General features: G+C 40.9%; 3 protein-coding genes and 1 non-coding gene across 6 annotated transcripts in view; 1 reads left to right on the top strand and 3 right to left on the bottom strand.

Moving 5' to 3' along the window:
• Nucleotides 1–317: 317 nt before the first annotated feature.
• LOC105693580 (SH3 domain-containing kinase-binding protein 1) lies at nucleotides 318–5,429 on the bottom strand. 2 transcript variants are annotated; one of them, XM_012413611.3, is made up of 9 exons: nucleotides 5,083–5,429; nucleotides 4,330–4,507; nucleotides 3,802–4,200; nucleotides 3,503–3,713; nucleotides 3,046–3,407; nucleotides 2,710–2,817; nucleotides 2,446–2,573; nucleotides 2,200–2,374; nucleotides 318–2,082 (listed from the first exon to the last, which is right to left on the bottom strand). In XM_012413611.3, the coding sequence occupies exons 2-9, from the start codon at nucleotides 4,492–4,494 to the stop codon at nucleotides 1,993–1,995; spliced, it is 1,638 nt and encodes a 545-aa protein (XP_012269034.2). In that variant the 5' UTR covers nucleotides 4,495–4,507; nucleotides 5,083–5,429; the 3' UTR covers nucleotides 318–1,992. The 2 variants fall into 2 exon arrangements, with proteins under 2 accessions (XP_012269034.2, XP_020711959.2); XM_020856300.2 differs by having other exon boundaries at nucleotides 2,200–2,371.
• Nucleotides 5,430–5,702: 273 nt separating this feature from the next.
• Trnap-agg lies at nucleotides 5,703–5,774 on the bottom strand. Its single transcript has one exon. It is a non-coding gene; the product is annotated as a tRNA-Pro (tRNA).
• A 35-nt stretch (nucleotides 5,775–5,809) lies between these two features.
• LOC105693585 (leucine-rich melanocyte differentiation-associated protein-like) lies at nucleotides 5,810–7,746 on the top strand. Its single transcript, XM_012413617.3, has 4 exons — nucleotides 5,810–6,009; nucleotides 6,114–6,341; nucleotides 6,826–7,246; nucleotides 7,393–7,746. The coding sequence occupies exons 1-4, from the start codon at nucleotides 5,950–5,952 to the stop codon at nucleotides 7,470–7,472; spliced, it is 789 nt and encodes a 262-aa protein (XP_012269040.1). The 5' UTR covers nucleotides 5,810–5,949; the 3' UTR covers nucleotides 7,473–7,746.
• Nucleotides 7,747–8,973: 1,227 nt separating this feature from the next.
• LOC105691685 overlaps nucleotides 8,974–18,354 on the bottom strand; it is a 30,600-nt gene continuing 21,219 nt past the window's right edge. For both annotated transcript variants that reach the window (XM_012410390.3, XM_012410466.3), the window contains exons 11-18: nucleotides 17,872–18,252; nucleotides 11,251–11,393; nucleotides 10,965–11,152; nucleotides 10,771–10,873; nucleotides 10,476–10,637; nucleotides 10,139–10,392; nucleotides 9,833–10,047; nucleotides 8,974–9,747 (exon numbers count right to left, since the gene is read on the bottom strand). In XM_012410390.3, coding sequence (XP_012265813.2) covers nucleotides 9,593–9,747; nucleotides 9,833–10,047; nucleotides 10,139–10,392; nucleotides 10,476–10,637; nucleotides 10,771–10,873; nucleotides 10,965–11,152; nucleotides 11,251–11,393; nucleotides 17,872–18,252 — 1,601 coding nt within the window. In that variant the 3' untranslated portion in view covers nucleotides 8,974–9,592. The remainder of the gene's footprint in view (nucleotides 9,748–9,832; nucleotides 10,048–10,138; nucleotides 10,393–10,475; nucleotides 10,638–10,770; nucleotides 10,874–10,964; nucleotides 11,153–11,250; nucleotides 11,394–17,871; nucleotides 18,253–18,354) is intronic.

Raw genomic sequence — 18,354 nt, 5'->3', positions numbered from 1 at the left:
AATACAAAGTGATAACGTACATTAATGTGAATCGTGTTTTCTCTACTGTGAATTCCGTCGTTCTTGGTGAATTGTGATCTTGTGATATGTGCCAAGGATCCTGTGGTAGCTGAGCAGTTTCAATAGGATTAAATCGTTGGTGGATCTATAGAAGCAGAGAAAATCTGGTGATCAACGGAAAGAGTAAGTCTTCTTGCAATCAGTTTTCTCGATAATTTTTCCTGTGCTACGATTCGTACATTGTTATCTATGGGTGGAGCATGGTAATAGTAGGCAGGATGATCGTTAGGATTTACGAAAGAACATAAATCGTTTCGCTTGTTTCATTGTTTTACTTGTTGGCGCAAAGCACAAGAACATATAAACGTAATTAATCTCTATTTACATATTTTACCTATGCGTTAAATTCATATTTTTCTTAAGTTCTTTTTTTTTTTTTAAATTTTTATTCTATTTACTTACAAGTTTTTTTTTGTCTTATTTATTATTATTCTTTTCATTTTTTAGATGTATATATGTATACTGTATATCATCCGATATTCTTATAGTTTATAATCATACATCAATGGACACGTCGAGGCAATAAAAAGAAAATCAAAAATCTTAATACTTTTATATAAATGCTGCTAAAAATTCTCTTTTCTAGACCATTTACGAGTCTCACAGCAATGCATTACTTAGATATTCACTACATAAAATTGCATTCACATGTTGGCTTTTCGTTATACATATATATTATGTAGAATAATATTGAGACTTATGATAAAAAATTCACAACATTAGTTTCATATTTGTTAATACTTCGTTTTGCGGTAGAAAATTTTTCATCAAGTCATTTGTGAAAGTTAATGAATTTTCCCACACTTAATTATTTTATAATTGGTCAATGAATGAAAAATTAAATCCAAAGGGGTTTATATTCGATTGATTGTATCTTTAAAATAGAGATTGTATTGGATTTCTGGTTCTCTTGAGACCCAATAATTGATTCAGAGGTGAAAATGTAATTCGCACAACCCTTTTTTAGTTACATTATTTAATATCTAGAAGTTATTAGCACCGTTAGTGTATAAAGTAAAAGGAATGTCCAAGTTTCATGGCTTGGAAGTTTGTATTCATGCGGGCTATTTTTGATAAAATGGGTGCAGGGTATAGATCAGTTTGGAACTTGATTAAACAAATTTGACGGAACAACCATTCGCTGACTAACAGAAATTCATATGATAGATGCCAAGTTAAACCTAAATTGAGTACAATGTACGATTCGTCTTAAATTTATTTTAGTCTAATTTCGTTATAATCTTACTAGTCGTATAAGACTTTCGAAGGTATATTTTTTTTTTTCTTTCGTTCTAAACAATTTATCCATCATCTCATTAAACGTGTAGGATTTATCAATTCATGGCGACGATTATGTATAAAATGATGATCGTTTTATCAACAACGATCATCGTGGAATTTATACGCGAATTCGTTGAATAATGGAAGCAATTTCGCGACTAACAAATAGATTGATGACTCAAGTACTTACAAATACATATTTTATGTCTATATATACTCTAAGATATATAGTCGTCTGGCATGCACTCATTGTCAGTCAAAACGAAAACGATTAATACGAATCAATTAGTACCTTTATAATAATTAAATGCATCAATGATTAAAAGGTAAAATTAAATTACAAAATCAATGAACAGAAACAGTCTACCCGCAACTGGAGCTCCCGTTTTGATATAGTAGGTAGGGCGGTTTATCGTGGCAGTTAAAATCAGAGTCCAGTTTTTGCCGATATAAGTACAGATGGGCCGAGGATGGCGGAATGTTGAAAATTCGTTAGTTAAGGTTCTGTGATATGACATCGATTTTTTGAAAACTTTTGCCACATTTGAATATGAATAAATAATAATATAAAATCAAAGTTGATTGTAACAAGCGTAAAAAAGGAATGATTAGTCGATGTTGAAGAATATTAACTGTAATAATTTATAACAATTATAATTTGTTGGACGTTGATAAGTTAGCCTGTAGTAGTGGGACGATCTGTTCTCTTAGGCGCTCAATTGTCTCTTCTAGCATCTCAACCTTTTGAAATATCATTAGAATGTTTTTTAGACTCATTTGAAGTAGGCGAATTTAAGAAACAAAAAGACATTCCATTAAAATGCAGCTGCATTTTTCATAATTTAAAAAAATACTCACCCTCTCGAGTAGTTGGCAGTACATGGGATATGGAACAAAGGCTGGAGGCTGCTCCAAGCCTTCCACTATTGGACTTTTCTCTGCGTCTTTTGCCCGCGGGCTTTCTTCGATTCTTCTTGTTTGATCTCCTTCCATATCAGGTTTTATGTTTGGATCTCCAATCATTGTAACTCTACTGAACGTGAAAAATGTAGAATTATATTCACGAGGATGATTTTTTCATTGATAAAAATTGAATAAACCAACCTAACGTCGCTACTTCTTGGTTTTTTCGTTTCTGGCTTCTCAGGCTTGTCAGGCTTGTCGGGCTTGTCAGGCCTATCAACGGGGCTAGTCTTTCTCCTCTCTAACTGATTCAGCTTGAGCTCTTCGACCTGAGGATAGTAAAATAGTTATAGCTGTGCATATAGATGAATAACTCAGAATGTGTTTGTATTATTTCGATACAATTAGATTGCGGGAGAAAACTCTTTTTTAATTTGGCAAAGGGGGGGCTGAGTTATGAATTACCCATGGCGGCATTCGTCTGCCTTTAGCAGTTCTGCTCTCCCCATCTCCTTCCTCTTCACGCAAGCGTTCCATAGGTGTGACAACGCTCCCATTTGCCAAGTTAGATTCCTGTGAAATAATGATAGCGAATTATTCCATTGATTCAATTTTTCTTATCTTTAAGCAACCGTCGTATTTCTTATCAGTTGAGGTAAACATTTTCTACCATTGTGTGCACGTGTATCAATTGAGGATAAAAAGATAAGAGGTTGACTCAGGGAACAAACGATTGTACTTTTGAGAAAATTTACGCAAACGTAGTTTCAACCGATTCTGAATCACTAAAAGTAGACGTACTATCTGCAATGTGGTTGGCGTGGGATTATTGTTGACAACATTATGATGGCGCAAGTGCTGGGACGTTGGAGGCCGTCGTCTGGGTAACCTGGCACGAGATGCTGTCGGATGGGATAGAGGTGCTCCCTCTCCTCTCTGTACACCATCTAATTCGTCGTCTATCCCAACCGATCCACTCACGCTGCTACTGGCACCACTGCCATTACTGCTATTTCCACCCCCACCAACTAGCCGCTTTAGACTTGTCATTAGAAGCTGACTACCATTAGGCTTTTTATCTCCACTACCACCCCCGATTCCAGTTAATCCCGAAACAGAAGATGAAGACGAAGAACTTGACGTCATAGATTTTCTGGTCCCTTCTAAAACGGTAGTAGATTAATAATCGATGTGTGCTGTGCAGCTGTGCATAGGCTAATCTGTGTGAGATGTAGAAGTTTTTTAAAATCATAGATACCAGTTTGTGCAATGTTGTGAGTGTCCAGACTTCGCCGGGCGTGTGCTTTTTCTGTTCGTTTTGTAGTTACGCTGTGTCTAATACTCGATTTTCCTGAAGGATATATCGGCTGTTCGTGCTGTTCGTGTTGATCTCCTTTAGGGCCCAAAATTTCGACGAAGTTGTCGGGAAAAAGGCCAATCCGCCCTCGTAATTCTCCCTTCCACCAACCCTTTGAAAAAAAAAATATCTCGTTAATTGCTGCAGCAAATTATTGCAGACTATCAGGGCAATCCCTCAATCAGACTTAGAATAATTACTTTGTCAGGTGCATCCTTGGAGATTATGGTCACAACTTCTCCTTCAACAAGAGTGAGTTCGTCCTCATTCAGAGCCTCATAAGGGTATAATACCCTACACAATTCTCTCTTGTGTTTGTCTTTGTCGTGTTCTTCATAAGTCGGAGGGGATACAAAGTTTGATGGAAAAACCCCAATTCTACCCCTAAGGCGGCCACGCCACCAACCTTCTTCAACTTCTCCTAAAAATTCTAATGAGTCCTGAGGAGTCAGGGCAAGTTCATCTTCGTTACACGGTTCGTAACTGAACTGAACTTTACACCATCTTCTTGCTTGACCCGATCCTCCATTACGCAAAACTACGTTCTCTTCACTTTTGGCAGCAGTAGCCATTTCCAAGCCTGCTGCTGGTTCTATCACCTGAATTTATAAGAAAAAGCGATCACTTTCATTGAAAGGGGTGGGCTTGAAAATTGTTCTGCTATTCCATTATTTATGTATATTCAATTAAATTCTGAACAAAGTAGGGTCTATTTCAAATGATGTTACCTTGACAAAATTATCCGGGAACATGCCACGCTTGTCTCTTAAAGTTCCCTCCCACCAACCGCCGGGCATAACCCGTATGTCTTTTAGGAGGTCGCCCTTGCGGATGGTTAGTTCATCAGACTCATGTGCCTCATAATTATATTCCACGATAGCCTCCATAACCATGGGTCTGGCTTCTCTGTTACGAGTTGAATAAATTACAAATTTAAAGTATTTAAAGAAAATTGAGGTATGACTTCGTATAATTGAGAAGACTAAATGTCAAATGTAGGCAATGCACAAGCAAAAGAGGAGGAGGGGAGGTGAGACATCGGTCTTACGATTAGTCATAAGGAGGATGATAAAATAACAGAAGTGGGAGTGGAGAATATTTTTATTTTTCTCATACCATGAATCAACAGCATTTGCAGCTCTGCTCTGTGAATTCTAATTTATAAATTGTAGCTTTGGATTGTAATTAATGTGTCGGGGAAATCCTCATAACATTTTGGTTTTAATGATTCGAAGGTTTTAGAATTATCCTATAAATTTAAAAACCGTACGTGCCAAATGCGAGTCAACGTACTAGTTACATGCTTAAAAATGAAGTTGAAAGAAAAAATAGGCCATAGGTATGTACAAGTGCACGATACATACTTTCAGATAGGTGCTGCTGTTTCCTATAGCTCTAGCAATAGCCAATGTGTGTAGGGTAAAAATATTGCAGACGTGTTATTTGTTTAGTACACATAGTAAAGGATTCGTCGAACTCACCTCCGATGTACCAATGCAGTATAAACTAGCAGCTGATATTTAAAATTTTCATCCTCGTCCACTGTCTATTAATTATTGAATGATAAACTATTGAAATTTAGGCGTATCCCAAGCCAATTTGACAGCCCAGCGAATGTGTCACCGCGGCCATATTGTACTAGGATAACAAAACCGTGCATAGATTGGCGTGTCGCGTACCGATTCACGATAGTAGTGGTAATTTAAAGAAGGTGTGTTGAAACGCTAATCAGGTGAGAACGAACATCCGATCACCGCTCACCGTTCGTTGTTCTTGTTCGCGTGGTTACAAAAAATATTGTAAGAGAACGCGACGCGTCAAGGAATCCGGAATCCTGATTACGAACGCAGAATACCTGATAGCCTTTAAAGAAGAGACGTGACAGTATTTCCTCCTCTTTCTACCGCGAAAGTAGCGTGACAGAGCTCCTAGGATCGAAGCCGATAGTTGCTTTTCGTTCTCCTTTCATCCTTACCTCTTATCCTTATTTTTTATCACTATGCGTCGTACATTACCACTTACGCACCAAAAGGAACTTTGCTTAGATTAAACTATGAAAAAAATAGAAAATCCTCGGAATCTATGCGATGCAAAAGTAAGAGGGCTCGTCCGGGATTTGAACCCGGGACCTCTCGCACCCTAAGCGAGAATCATACCCCTAGACCAACGAGCCGCGATATATAGATACCCGATTAAATGTCTCTCGGATTTAGAGACTTTTAACACTTTAAATTGCACTTTGCTCCGACGGGATCGTATCGCACTATAGACCGTGCTAGTTCTTTATACGATAAATATCTTCCACTAACGAGAGGTCGTGGTTGTGTTTGTTGTTTGTTGCATTCAAAATGGCGATGAAGAACGAACAAGATTTTAACCGTACCGCATTAACCGTTCAATTAAACAGGGTAAAGTAGTACGAATCTTCATTAATTTCTGTGTTTTTCGATCGCTGATCGAGTAGATAAATGATCTTCTCAATTTTTCATATCGTCTATCACAAAAAATCTAGGCTTGGTATACGGGACAAAGGGCAGAGAGAATACCAGGTGGTCTAATTGGACTCGTTGGACCAGATTGTACGGCTCTGGATTTATCTTATAATAATCTCGTCTCTGTTACGGGACTCAAGGAATTTATACACCTGGAAGAACTCGTATTGGATAACAACTGTCTTCGCGATCTAAATACCTTGCCAAGATTACCCGGACTTACAACTCTGAGCGTAAACAACAATAAGGTCTAATTTTCAACAATGAAATTTTGGATAAGTTTTTTTTTTTTTATCTATTTAGTCGTTCATTGATAGCTCGAGGGATTGTTTTACTCCTCGTTACAGTAAACGCGATTGTTGCGGTAACGGAAATTATAAAATCAAAAACGCGTCGAAGGATATGAATTTCTTTGCATAGCTGCAGCGCAGATATTTGTACGAGCGATTTGAAAAAATAGTGTCCGTGCGAGTCGGAGCGTTCTGGCGTGTAACGAATTTCAATCAATTTCAAGTACGTGACACACATTGAAAACGATCATTCACGTTTCACCGATTTTGTAATGTTATGCGAAGATTACGGTAAACTAACATAATAGAAATGCGTGTTACACAAGAGAAAAGAAGAAAAGCAAAAAGGAGATTCTATAACCGCGAAATTAATTAGATATTCGCCTAGGATTGCAGTGTGTCTGTCTGATCGGAAAGAAAAATTTTTAAATTCTTCTCTCAGTTGTCGGATATAGAGAATGCTCTGGATCGCATAAAGGAGTGTTGTCCTTGTTTGAGGTACGTAAGTCTACTCGGAAATCCTGGATCTCCCGATCAGCTGACGGATCCGAATTCGAACGACGAGGACGACTACGAACGGTATCGTCACTACGCCGTTCACGTGCTTCCTTCTACCTTAAAATTTCTCGATTCGCGACCGGTAACGGGAAAGGAACGTAGGGAGGCAAAGGAACGTGGACGTTTTATGAAAATGGTAAAAGTAAACTTACCCGACGTATCGGCCCTCACGTCAGAAGAATTCTCGGCAGCGGTAGAGGGAAACAGACAACAGTCGAACTCGAATTTTCTTCAAAGAGTTGCAAAGAATAATCCTGATTACACACCGTTACCGAAATCCATCAGGGGACCGTCAGAATTAAAAAGTATGCCGAAGATTTCTTCTTCCTTTTTTTACTCGGAGTGTAGTAGAAATTGAAAAAAAATTTCTACCACGAGTTCTTTTAGAAACTAGTTCGCTTCCTCTTCTGCGTCGTTACCTTCTTTTTCTTCTTTCGTTTTTATTTTTTAGGCGCCTATGGAAAGTGCAGATATCGATACTCTGGAAAGAATTCTGAAGGAAATCGTTTTATAAGCAACAGCGATCTTTGAACGTATTCAACTTGTGTATTTAGATTTCTTTTTTAATTTTTAACATTTATACTATATCACGAATTCTCAATTCGTCTTTCTTCACTCGACGATATTATCATTAAATCAATGACTGATGTTAAAGTAAACCAACGAGCTAAATATGACAGCTAATCTAAAACAAATAATATATTTTTAATCATAAGTAAAAAATACGGTTAATAAAATTATTCTTGGTCACCGATGAATGCGATATTAATTTTATCGTAAATGGAAATCAAAGAATTGAAACTGATTCTTTTATTTTTGGATTTCTTTTTTGAAACGATATAAAAGATTTATTTTCATGTATACAATCGCGTATATATTTTTATATAGAATATAAATATAACATCAATTCCATCATGTCTTGTTTTCTTCTTTTTTTTTAACAATGACGACGATAATACTAATGATAATAATAATAATGATCATCATCATCATCATCGATATTACTATAATTTTAATTACTGGATATGCCTTAGGTGTAGTTTACTTATTACGAACGAGTCATGCTAGTATACGTAAATTTATCCGCTAATTATAAATTTACCTCGTTAATCAAAATGCTATTCTTGCATAATAGTGCGTGTCCAAAATGCTTTCATTGTCCGAGACCTTAACCGTTTCACAAATGTCGTAGGACAAATATGAGGATAGCAAAATAATACAGCCTCGTAAGCAGTTAATAGTAGATCTTTTCACCCTGTTTAGTTCATTATTTTTATTACTATTAATAATCGATCGTTTACACCGATATTAATATATTACGGTCTATTTAGTCTAATAATTTTTTTCATTTTCATTATTTTATTTCATTTCTTTTCTTTCTTCTTCGTAACACAATTATCGCAGGAATCACGTTAATTATACGATATAATATAGCGTAGGGGCTAAAAGTAGGATCTAAATTTATTAATTTATATTGATAATAACAAAGACTTGACTTAACGTATCAAGTACGAATTATTAGCTCAGCCTTGTGATCCATTTTTTTTTTTTGAAATTATGAGGTACAAACTTAACTTAATATCCTTTAGACTTTTTTTTTTTGACAAGGTTTCTCTACCTTTTCTTCTGTCTATCAATCGAACGTAATATATTGAAGGGGGGAAATCAAGCGTATTTAACATGTTAAATCCACCGTTCCGCTATTTTCATCGAGAAAAAAAAAAAAAGAGAACTTAACAACTCAAAAACGAAACACAAATTTTTATCATACAAGATATTCGAAACCAAAAATCATTATTATCGTATCTAGGTATCGTAATTGTAAGAGGATGACCGGGAATCGTCGATCGTTATTGATTTATTATATTTATAAAAAATTATTGACAGGCGTTATATTACTTGCCTTCGATTATTCTTTTCTTTTTCTTTGTTTTTTCTTTGTTTTTTTTTTTTTTTTTAATATTAATAATTGTATAGAAGCATATTTTTCTCGCCGGGAGAAAAAAACCTTCGACGAAAATATTGTTCACTCGCTTCTTCTTTTTCGTTCACCATCCTATGTTACATTAGATAATTTCCGAAAACGGTTATTTCCAAAATTTTATTATTCATCCAAATTCGGTAATCGTGAAATATATATTATAATTATACATATACCCTTGAAGGTTATCAGTATTATAATATACTGCGCGATCGCATAGGCACATCTCTGTTAATTTTATTATTTATTTATTATATTATAATTATCGTTATTATCATCATTATTATCATTCATATTATGTTACGTTTACATCATACGAGGCGGGTTTCATTATTCGTTTCTATCATTATATACCTCTTCAATTATATATTGAGTAATTTTAGTTTCATTGATTATTTTTTTTTTTAATCGTCATCAATCTCAATCGATGATAATTTATTTGTGGATAAGGTGATCGTCGTCGCGATAGACCGTAGGGTATAGGACGTTTAAGTACCGTAAAATTCGATGCAATAATATCGCCGGCAGCTCGTCGGATGCGATTTTTTCTCACAACAAATCTGATAGTCTTTTCGCCGTTACAATTATTGGACGACGGTAAAGAATGAATCGACCAACGAATGAACGATGAAACGAATTAGTTAATTAACCGTCGTTGAGGAGGTGTGTTTCATGTGGAATTATTACGCGTATGATTGTGGAGGTTTGGCCTCAACGTCACCGCACCTTCGACCCAAAAGTTCGGACGTTCGAGCATGCTTTGCCACAATGATAATTCACGACCGGTCGCGTCCATCCATTCGACACTCTTTCCGTAGTGTTTGCCTGAAAAAAATTGAAAATTCAATTGTATATTCGATGTCGCGTTCGAACGAAAAAGAAAAAGCTTTTGGCTAATTTTTTTACTTACCGGTGCCGAGGTTGAAACGTACGCCACCTAGGAACTCGTTGCTAGCTATTCTGTCGTGATCCCATACCGTCAGTTCCAATCCCCTTTCCGCCAGTTCTTGGAGACTGACGTCCTTGTAGACGAATGTGTGACCCCATACCGGGGAACCACCCGTACATTTTCGAACCACGCTAGTCTTTTGCTTACCCGAACGACCCTTGTCGGGCAGAAGATAGCTGAAAATAATCGAGGGTTCGTTGATCAGTGGACGGTAAGAGGGTCGCGGACGGTTCGGTCGCAACGGAGAAGAGCGTAACACTCGCTCACCTTTTACAAAATGGGTCGCAAGTGCCGCCGTGTTTCGCGCGTGTCTGGAGGTTTCGAGCCTCCTTGACCAACACGTGGAGCGCTCCCTTGCTCCAACTTTTCCGCGCTTTCGAACCGTATTTTTCGCTCAAACCGCCGCGGTCGCTCGATTTATCTTGCGGCTGTTGTTGCTGCCCCGTCGGATCAGGCGGTACGAATTTCAGACCCACTATCACCTCTCCTCTGTACGTTACCGGGTCGTCGAACGGTTCGGACTGTCGGAAATTTCGGGGAAATTTTAGGGACCATTTTTTGAGTTGCGAAGTTTAATTTTTTCTCGAAAAAAAAAAAAACTCACCCTCTCCTGCAAGGGGTACCACCTCGGCGTCGGATCGTCGAATATCTTGTTTTCGAGGGCCATTCGAACTTCGCCGAGGAAATCGTTTCGCCCGAACATGTCCGAGTGCCACACCGTCAGCCATAACGTACGAGTTTCCAGTCCGTTGAGGCTCATGTGGAACTAATAAGGGGAATTTGAAACGTCGGCTTTCGGTTAGCGATTACAGTTTTAAATAAAATGAAATTCGAATTAATTATCGCGAGTTACTTTCGGAACGCTCGTAATCCGGCTATGATTAAATTATTTTACCAACCTTCAACGTTTCGTCGAATACTGGATTCAGGGTGTGCTTCTTCACCTTCGTTTTTCTCTTACCTCCCTTGGACTTGTCGGGCAGTAGGTAGACCTTGACGTACCTGTAATTTCGACACGTTGTAGAACAGGTGAATTCGCTGGTCGTTGAGCTTAATCCGATTTTCATTTGACGCGATCAATTTCTCAACTCACGGATCCGAACGGTTCCTCTTAACGTCCACCGGCGCCAGGTCTCTGCACTGGGTCACTCGGACCTCGAAGGTCTTCTGCTTGCAGTCGTATTCGAGGGCGAATTCCACCTCACCTCTAACGGCGACCGATCCGCACCACCTTCCTTCACCCGCACCGCTGTACACCGAAGCCATGGAGTCGGACCTCGCCTGAAAATCGACCGTCGATCCGTCGATCAGTTTGCTTAGGGAAAGGGAGATTTTTCGATTCGGATTTTCCGATTTGGAAAATTGAAGATTTTACTCACCCCGAGGCTCGACGAGGAGGCCCTGGTGCCCAGAAGACTCGCGTGGAGACTCCTGTCCATCTCGTCCTCGTTCGATGTACTGCCACCTCTCGCACCACCGATTATGGGCGTACTGCAAGCTTCCGAGAGGCTGCTACCGTCATCTGAATTGAGCGAAAGCAGATTTCGTTTTTTAAAGATATGAGGATGCGTCGAACGTTATTTTATCGCGTGAATTCATTGTAACCGCGGCCGTGCGTTCGTCGATACGATTCACGCCGTCCGGATTAATCGTCCGAGCGATAATGGATACGATCGTTACACTATACTGTATGAGATACTCGTGATTAATCTGCGTGTGCGGTTAATTCGAACAAAACTAATATGATATATGTACGTACGTATATTCATTAGCAACGGACATCGCAGTCACGAGAACGAAAATTGAGATAACCAAGTCTTTATATTACAACAACGATGAGGATATGTAACGAATACATGACGTGTAATGACGTATGAAGGATATACGGAAAAAGCGTCGTGCTTCTGGACATACATATATTCGTCCGTAATTGAGCTTTGCGATAAAAAAAAAACGTGCATTGTAAGCGTTGTTAAGTTGGCCAACAAAATTATTCGGAAAATAAAAATCATCAAGCGAAGCTTTGTGCCGGTTAAGATTTCCGCCGAAACAGCTGCGCACTTTGTTTGTTTTTTTGTTTTTTTTTTTTTTTTGCGCGGCAAGTGGGCGAAATATCTGCGGTCAACCGGAGGCAGCTTTTTATTTATTTTTTTTCTTTCTCTTTCTCTTTTTCAATCAGCGAAAAACGTGTAAAAGAAACTCTCGAGAAGAGAACAGTCGCTCGCCAGATTACCGTAAGAGGTAACCCTGATATCCGGAACATCGCAGAACCTGATGGTGTTCTTTTTTCGTCTATTGAGATTCATTATCTCATCGCTGCTGTCCGTTCCCGTCGAATAATCGCTCCTGTTTTTGCCGGTTGAATCGGTGTCGCGTTGACGTTCCTGATCGATCGTCAGGGAAGTGGAATTGTCCTCGTTACCGCCACCCGCCGCGGATTCCGTGACATTCGCGAGCGACAGAGGCGACTGCGTCTTCGTTTTGAAACCGGCTAATTTTTCGTAAGTCTCCTCCAACGACACCGTTCGACTGGAGTAGACGGTTCTCGTCGTCGATACCTTGGCCTTCGGTGTGCTCACGGAAAACGAAGTCTCCTCCTCGGAAAAAACTTGGACGGTAGCGTCGCAGCAATCCTGCGTCCGTTCCATCGAAATCGTTCCCCGCGTAGCGTCGCGATCCACCGATTCATCGCCACCGCCACCGCCTACGCCGCCGCCGGTTGTCCCCTGCTTAGATTCCTCCACCGTCAAGTCGATTCGCTTCATCGAATTCAGGTAAATACCTGTCGCCGACGCGTCGGCGTCCGTGTATTCGACCGGACCATCTTTGCGCCTCTTCAATTCCTGCCTGAGCAATGCCACCGCCGTATCGATATCGATACTTTCGCTTGATCCGGAACTCTCGCAACAACAGAAACGCCAACACCGACCCAGACAACCGTGCGTGTGTCTCGTGTTCGTCTCGGGAACCGTTGGGTCGTCACTTTGCCTCGTGACGAACGTCGAATAACGCACTTTACCCGCCATCATTCGCGTAACGCGCCGTACGACGTGGAATAACGAGCTTTCGAAAATCTAGACGCCGCCATCCCACGGGACTCGGTCCTCCGCAACGTCGACGATCGACTGCAATACCGTTCGCGTACAACTGCAGAAGAAATATACGCGATCGGGCTTACCCGGCCCAGAATTCCCCGAGATCTTTTTTTCTCCGTTTGTATATCTGTCTCTGTGTATATATATATAGTTACGGTGTTCGACTGGACGACATCCGCGTTTACAATAACCGAGCACCGAGATTTGCGGTATGGTTTCTCATGACGTGGCGGGTTATTTAAACGACGAGACTCTACTGAGGAATTCCGAGTGCAGTATTTTTACCGTGAGGTCTCGATATAAAAAAAAAAAAAAACACGGGGAGATCCCCGAGGCCCGTCAACTCACTCGCTCACTCCGACGAAATTCGTGGCACTTCGCGGTCGTCGCTGGGCAGAAAGTAACTCTCGACGTTTCATTATTTAATTGGTCTCTTTTACACGCTTATCAATTCGACTTCCCGGCTAATACACCGTACTACGCGCGCGCGCGTGTGTGTGTGAATTGTTTTTATCGCGTAAGCGTGTTCGAAATCGCGTTAGAGAAGGTGAGGCTGGAAAACATACAATCAGCTGTACTCATGGCGGAACGCGAGAAATGATAAGGTGACCCATTTCCTGCTGCGTGCATTTCTTTCTCTCTCTCTCTGTCTTTCTCTCTGCGAAAATAATTGGAGCAATCGCTCTTTGTATTTCGAGAGAAGGGGGGAAGAAAAGTAAAAAAAAAGACCGCGAATTCTAACAACGAATATACAAATCGAGATGTCGCGGCTTCGACGGGAGATTACGATCGAAATTCACGTGGGATAATATTATGTAATCTTTAATCTTCGCCGCACAGTGCGGAAGATACGGATTGAGTACATTTTTCATACGGGTTCTTTTTTTTTTTTTTTGTTTTTTATTTATTCATTTACGTCCTCGCGGCACAAAGTTTCGAGGTTGACGTATATACCGCGACTCGTGTATGAGATTACGTATTCTAATGCCGTAATACCGAAGTTCGTGGAGTCGGGAACGCCGTTTCAATCGTGGGTGCAAATGCTATCCCGTTCGCCCACGTAATCGTAGGCAGTCGAAGCGAATCGTTTTTCGCATTTTTTTTTTCCCCCCTATTTTCGTAAAAAAAAAACAAAAAGAAAAAACTACACGGACGTCTGACGGGATAATCGATGCCCGTCGATATCCTAGTCATTCGAAATGGATTTTAATAGCTTTTCTAAAATGGTCAGTCCTTAGACGCGCGGAATTTATACATATATATTTAAATTGCGATGAGAATTCTTTACTTCCGTTGTGTATACTGGATTAATTATAGTTTTCATCGTAATCAGGATACACGAGTAACAACCGGCGTAATTTCAAACTTTTTGGAAATCGAAAGCGCGTATCGTACACACCGATAACGTCTACTCTATCATTATTATTATTTATGAATTTTTTCACGCTGCGATTTAAAAGTATTTTATTTCAATTTGTTTTTTTTTCTTTCTTTCAATTCTAATTCTATTTCGTTATAATTGTACCCGCGGAATCGAGAGGCGTTGACCGTGTACAGCCGCCGTGCTTACAGCCGGGTATTGTGAAGAATAATGTTTTCTAGAAAGTGGAGGCAACCTCGATAGCAAAGACGAATTCGGGTCAGTAGAAGCAGCAGCAGCAGCAGTTTCTGTACAGGTATATATATATGTACCAAGATCAAATAATTTCGAACGATTAGACGACGATATCGAAAAACATAAAATCGCCAATGCCGCACGTGTACCGTGTACAGCCTCGCCACGGAGGTACGACACGTTCGTCGCTTAACCGCGCTTACGCGCCGCATCTTCCAACTTATCCCGAAGCCTTGAGCCACGAGCCTTCGAAAGCCTTTCCGGTTATCCGCACGACCGATTGATCGTAGACTGCAATCGCGCGGTTTTCTTTGAGAATTATTACAGCGGTCGTAACGATTTTTGATATACTCAACGGGGATCGATTACTTTAACACAGGTAATATCCGTCCGGTAATATCGTATCTGCCTACCGCAGATTGCTCGGCTACCGTGAAGATGATCGCGCCTAAAAAACGCTGTCGGGTATTCGAACGATACGAACGATACGCCGGGCGGTTAATAACGATGAATATAATTATATCGCAAGAGGAGCACGACGCGCCGTTAAGTAAGACTTTCGAGATAGGAATGTAAAACAGCTATGTTTGCGAGGTGCAACTGCTTCCATGTATAGTTGGACATGTTCGGCTTTTAAATCGCCCTACGGAACGCACAGATTGTATTCGACGATTCGAACGCCGCTTGTGGGAACAACTTTCACGCTCACAGAGTATATATATACTTATGCCTCGTTTGTATTATGACCCCAGGGGGTCCTATTCGCGAAAGGCAATGTCTGGTTGAATTTCAAAATGTGAGAAAATGCGAGCGCAGGTCCCTTTGGTTTTTTTTTTCAATATTTGGACCGAAGATAAATTTTTTTTTTTTTCTAATTCGACAGTGATTCACACTCTTCCAACGTAATTCGACCGTTGCCCAAATTGAGCCACGAATTGTTTCGAAAAATCGAAAAAAAAAAATCAGCTGTGGTTTTCATATTCCGCTTAGATTTGATGGTATATATTTTTTTTTTTTCTTTTCGAATTTGTAGTCAACGGTGTTCATTCGAATTGAGATTCGAGGGGTGGGTTGTACGCGATATCGAGATGACAGGGGGGGGGGGGGGGGGGGGCGTGTACAGCGGGGTGGTGAATTTTTTTTTTTTTTACGAATTCACGTAAATCGCTCGAGGGTCGAACGGTGAGAAAAAATGCGAGGGGCACGCGCCTACCGAGACTAGATACGCAGTTGCGGGGAAAGCACGATTTAATCACAATGTATAACAGTATAAAGGCGTACGTCATACAGGTAGGAAAGGTAAAGAGACTTGGCAACGTTGCTGCTACAGGTGGCCGGCTATATTTTCCTTGCTTGGTTTGCTGCCGCTTGGTTTTAACTCCGCTCTGTTGTTGTATATATATATATATATGTATTCTGCTCTCTACCTCCTCAGGTATTAAACTTTGCGTACGTATTATAGCTGTGTAGCGTCGCGGTCGTCATATTCGTTACTTTCGTGATATTAGCGAGGCGCGGATTTTTCAACGCTTCGCACACGCAGCGTGTCACGATCGGCAAAAGGATTCGTACACGACACGCTGGTATTCAAGGCGAATTCTTTGTCAATCGCGATAAAGCACTTCTTCCATCAGGGTTACGGTTAACGGGTAACGTCGTTATTTTTGCATGCTTTTTGCCTTCGGTTGCTCACTCTTTTTCGACGATTAATAATCCCTAGACTCCATCACCTGGATATCGCGTTTCGGTTCGCGTGGTGAAATTCTTTATTTTTTTTAATTTTTTTTATTTTCATTCCTGACTCATTAATTGCGGCAGCTTGGAAATTCCATTCCGGGGGATGTTGAAATTTTATGTTTGTTTGCGCACAGGAGAGTCGTACACAGGTATTTCAATGGAAAAACTGTGCCGAAATTATTCCGTTGCTGGTTCATTGATGTAGATACGAACGCGTGACTCGAGCATTCTTAGGTTTTATTCTCTCTATTTATTCAATGGTTATAATCTAGCAATTGCCACACCGGTTATGGATCTACGAGAACGCCGTAAATATGTGCACGGATGGAGGATATGGTATACGTTTATAAGTAAGTCCGATGTTTATACGCGTAATATCGATCGGTATGTAAATATGACGATGACGATACGTTAACCCGAACCGAGCGCGGAATCGGCCTTGAAAATATTCGAAGATTGCTCGCTGAAATTCTTTGATTTTTTTTACCCTCAAAAACGATGGGAGATTTATTTTACATCCGTCATCTCCTTGTCGTTAGCCGCAGCAGCACACCAACCAGTCGCTAATTTTCTCTAATTTTACTCAACGCTTCGTGGCTGACTAATAATACGTGATGGATTGGAGCGGGTGAATTTTTTCGTGGTGAGCCTAGGGTGGTTCGTTTTTTCTATATCCGACACATTAACGATCGTCCAAAGTGCACGTGTACACAAGGGTGACTATGGGAAACTGATAGGGATGCAATTTTTTCTCTCACCCTCCGTATACTTTCGATCCTAGGAGCGACTCGCAGGCCGCACCCAGATATCTTGATGTCAGGATAAACGAGAAAGAAAAACAAGGAGTATAATAATAATAATAATACCTACTCTATGTAAGCAGATCGAAAGTGAAGGTGATTCAGAACATAGTATCAATCCGTTTAATTACTCTGCAACGAATTCGTTTCTTTTTTTGCGCCATTTACGCTGTCGTTGAATTTTTGCAAAACATAGTCCAGTAGAACTGTAGCATTCACTCTGTGAGAAATCAGGGAGTGCGTATCGGGGATTTTTACGCTGCCAATTCGCCGATCGCACCCCCCGATTCTTGGGAAGTGACCCCCTTTTTTGAGCCATCTCTACTGGACTAAAATAACGACGGTGACCGTTGGTCAAAATTGTTTCGTCGAATCGCGTGGTCTCGATACGCCACAATGTGAACAATATGCGGCCACCGTTTTTCGTCGCATGACCACTAAAATTACGGCGACAGCAGATGCACGAAGTTGCGTACAGAAGAACGAGTGTGCGCGTGCAGGTTCGCCTGATAACGCGAATGCATTAATTTGTGCTATGAACTAGCGCGTCCCCTCCACCCCCCCACCCTCCCCCCGTTACTATAATCCTAATACGCGTGCGATGGACACGCACGTGCGTACACGCGAAGATTTTTTTTTTCTTTCTTTTTTTTCAACTCGAACACGTGCGCGAGCCAGACATTTTTTTCTACATTGTGTATAAACCGTATTATTTTTGGGTTCATCGGTATAATAAGCCCAAATGTCACTTACCCGGGGTGAGGGATACGGCTTGTCTTCGACTCCTGGCCGTCTCCCGTTTTCCGGCCGAGGTCAAATTTACCGGAAGTTGAAGTCCGGGTGCGCTTACCGCCCTTTTCGGTCCACCCGCAGCGCCGGCGGTCAGATTGTTCCTGGCGAAACCGGGCGGCCGATAACGCGCCGATTTTACGTTGTTGTGCTGCTGGAGGAAGTAGTGCACACTGTGGGCTTTGTGCATGGTGACCGGACCGGAAGCCGTGGAAACCGGCGGTAGTCGGGGCAACGAATTGGTGGCAGTCGCCGCCGATTGCAAACCGCGAGGTAACGTTGTGGCGCGCGAATCACCGCCGTATTCGAGTTCGTCCTCCGTATCGTCGTCGCCAGCCGAAGCTCCTGCAAATGTCAAGGGTACTCGTTGCATACTTTCGCGTGCGAAATTCTAGCCGGGGAAACTAGAATATAATAGTGAGGAATTCGCGGTATTTCGCATCGCAT

This window comes from Athalia rosae, chromosome 7 (assembly GCF_917208135.1).
Source record: "Athalia rosae chromosome 7, iyAthRosa1.1, whole genome shotgun sequence".
NCBI classification, from domain to species: Eukaryota; Metazoa; Arthropoda; class Insecta; order Hymenoptera; family Athaliidae; genus Athalia; species Athalia rosae.
Note: the sequence above shows the minus strand (reverse complement) of the source record. Positions and strands in the feature narration are given on the sequence as shown.

Coding starts and splice junctions, on each gene's coding strand:
- LOC105693580 (XM_012413611.3), bottom strand. CDS start 4,494: ATGGTTATGGAGGCTATCGTGGAATATAATTATGAGGCACATGAGTCT. Junction 3,408..3,502: donor TCACAACATTGCACAAACTG/GTATCTATGATT, acceptor CTACCGTTTTAG/AAGGGACCAGAAAATCTATG. Junction 2,574..2,709: donor GCAGACGAATGCCGCCATGG/GTAATTCATAAC, acceptor TACTATCCTCAG/GTCGAAGAGCTCAAGCTGAA.
- LOC105693585 (XM_012413617.3), top strand. CDS start 5,950: ATGGCGATGAAGAACGAACAAGATTTTAACCGTACCGCATTAACCGTT. Junction 6,010..6,113: donor TAACCGTTCAATTAAACAGG/GTAAAGTAGTAC, acceptor CAAAAAATCTAG/GCTTGGTATACGGGACAAAG. Junction 7,247..7,392: donor GGGACCGTCAGAATTAAAAA/GTATGCCGAAGA, acceptor TTTATTTTTTAG/GCGCCTATGGAAAGTGCAGA.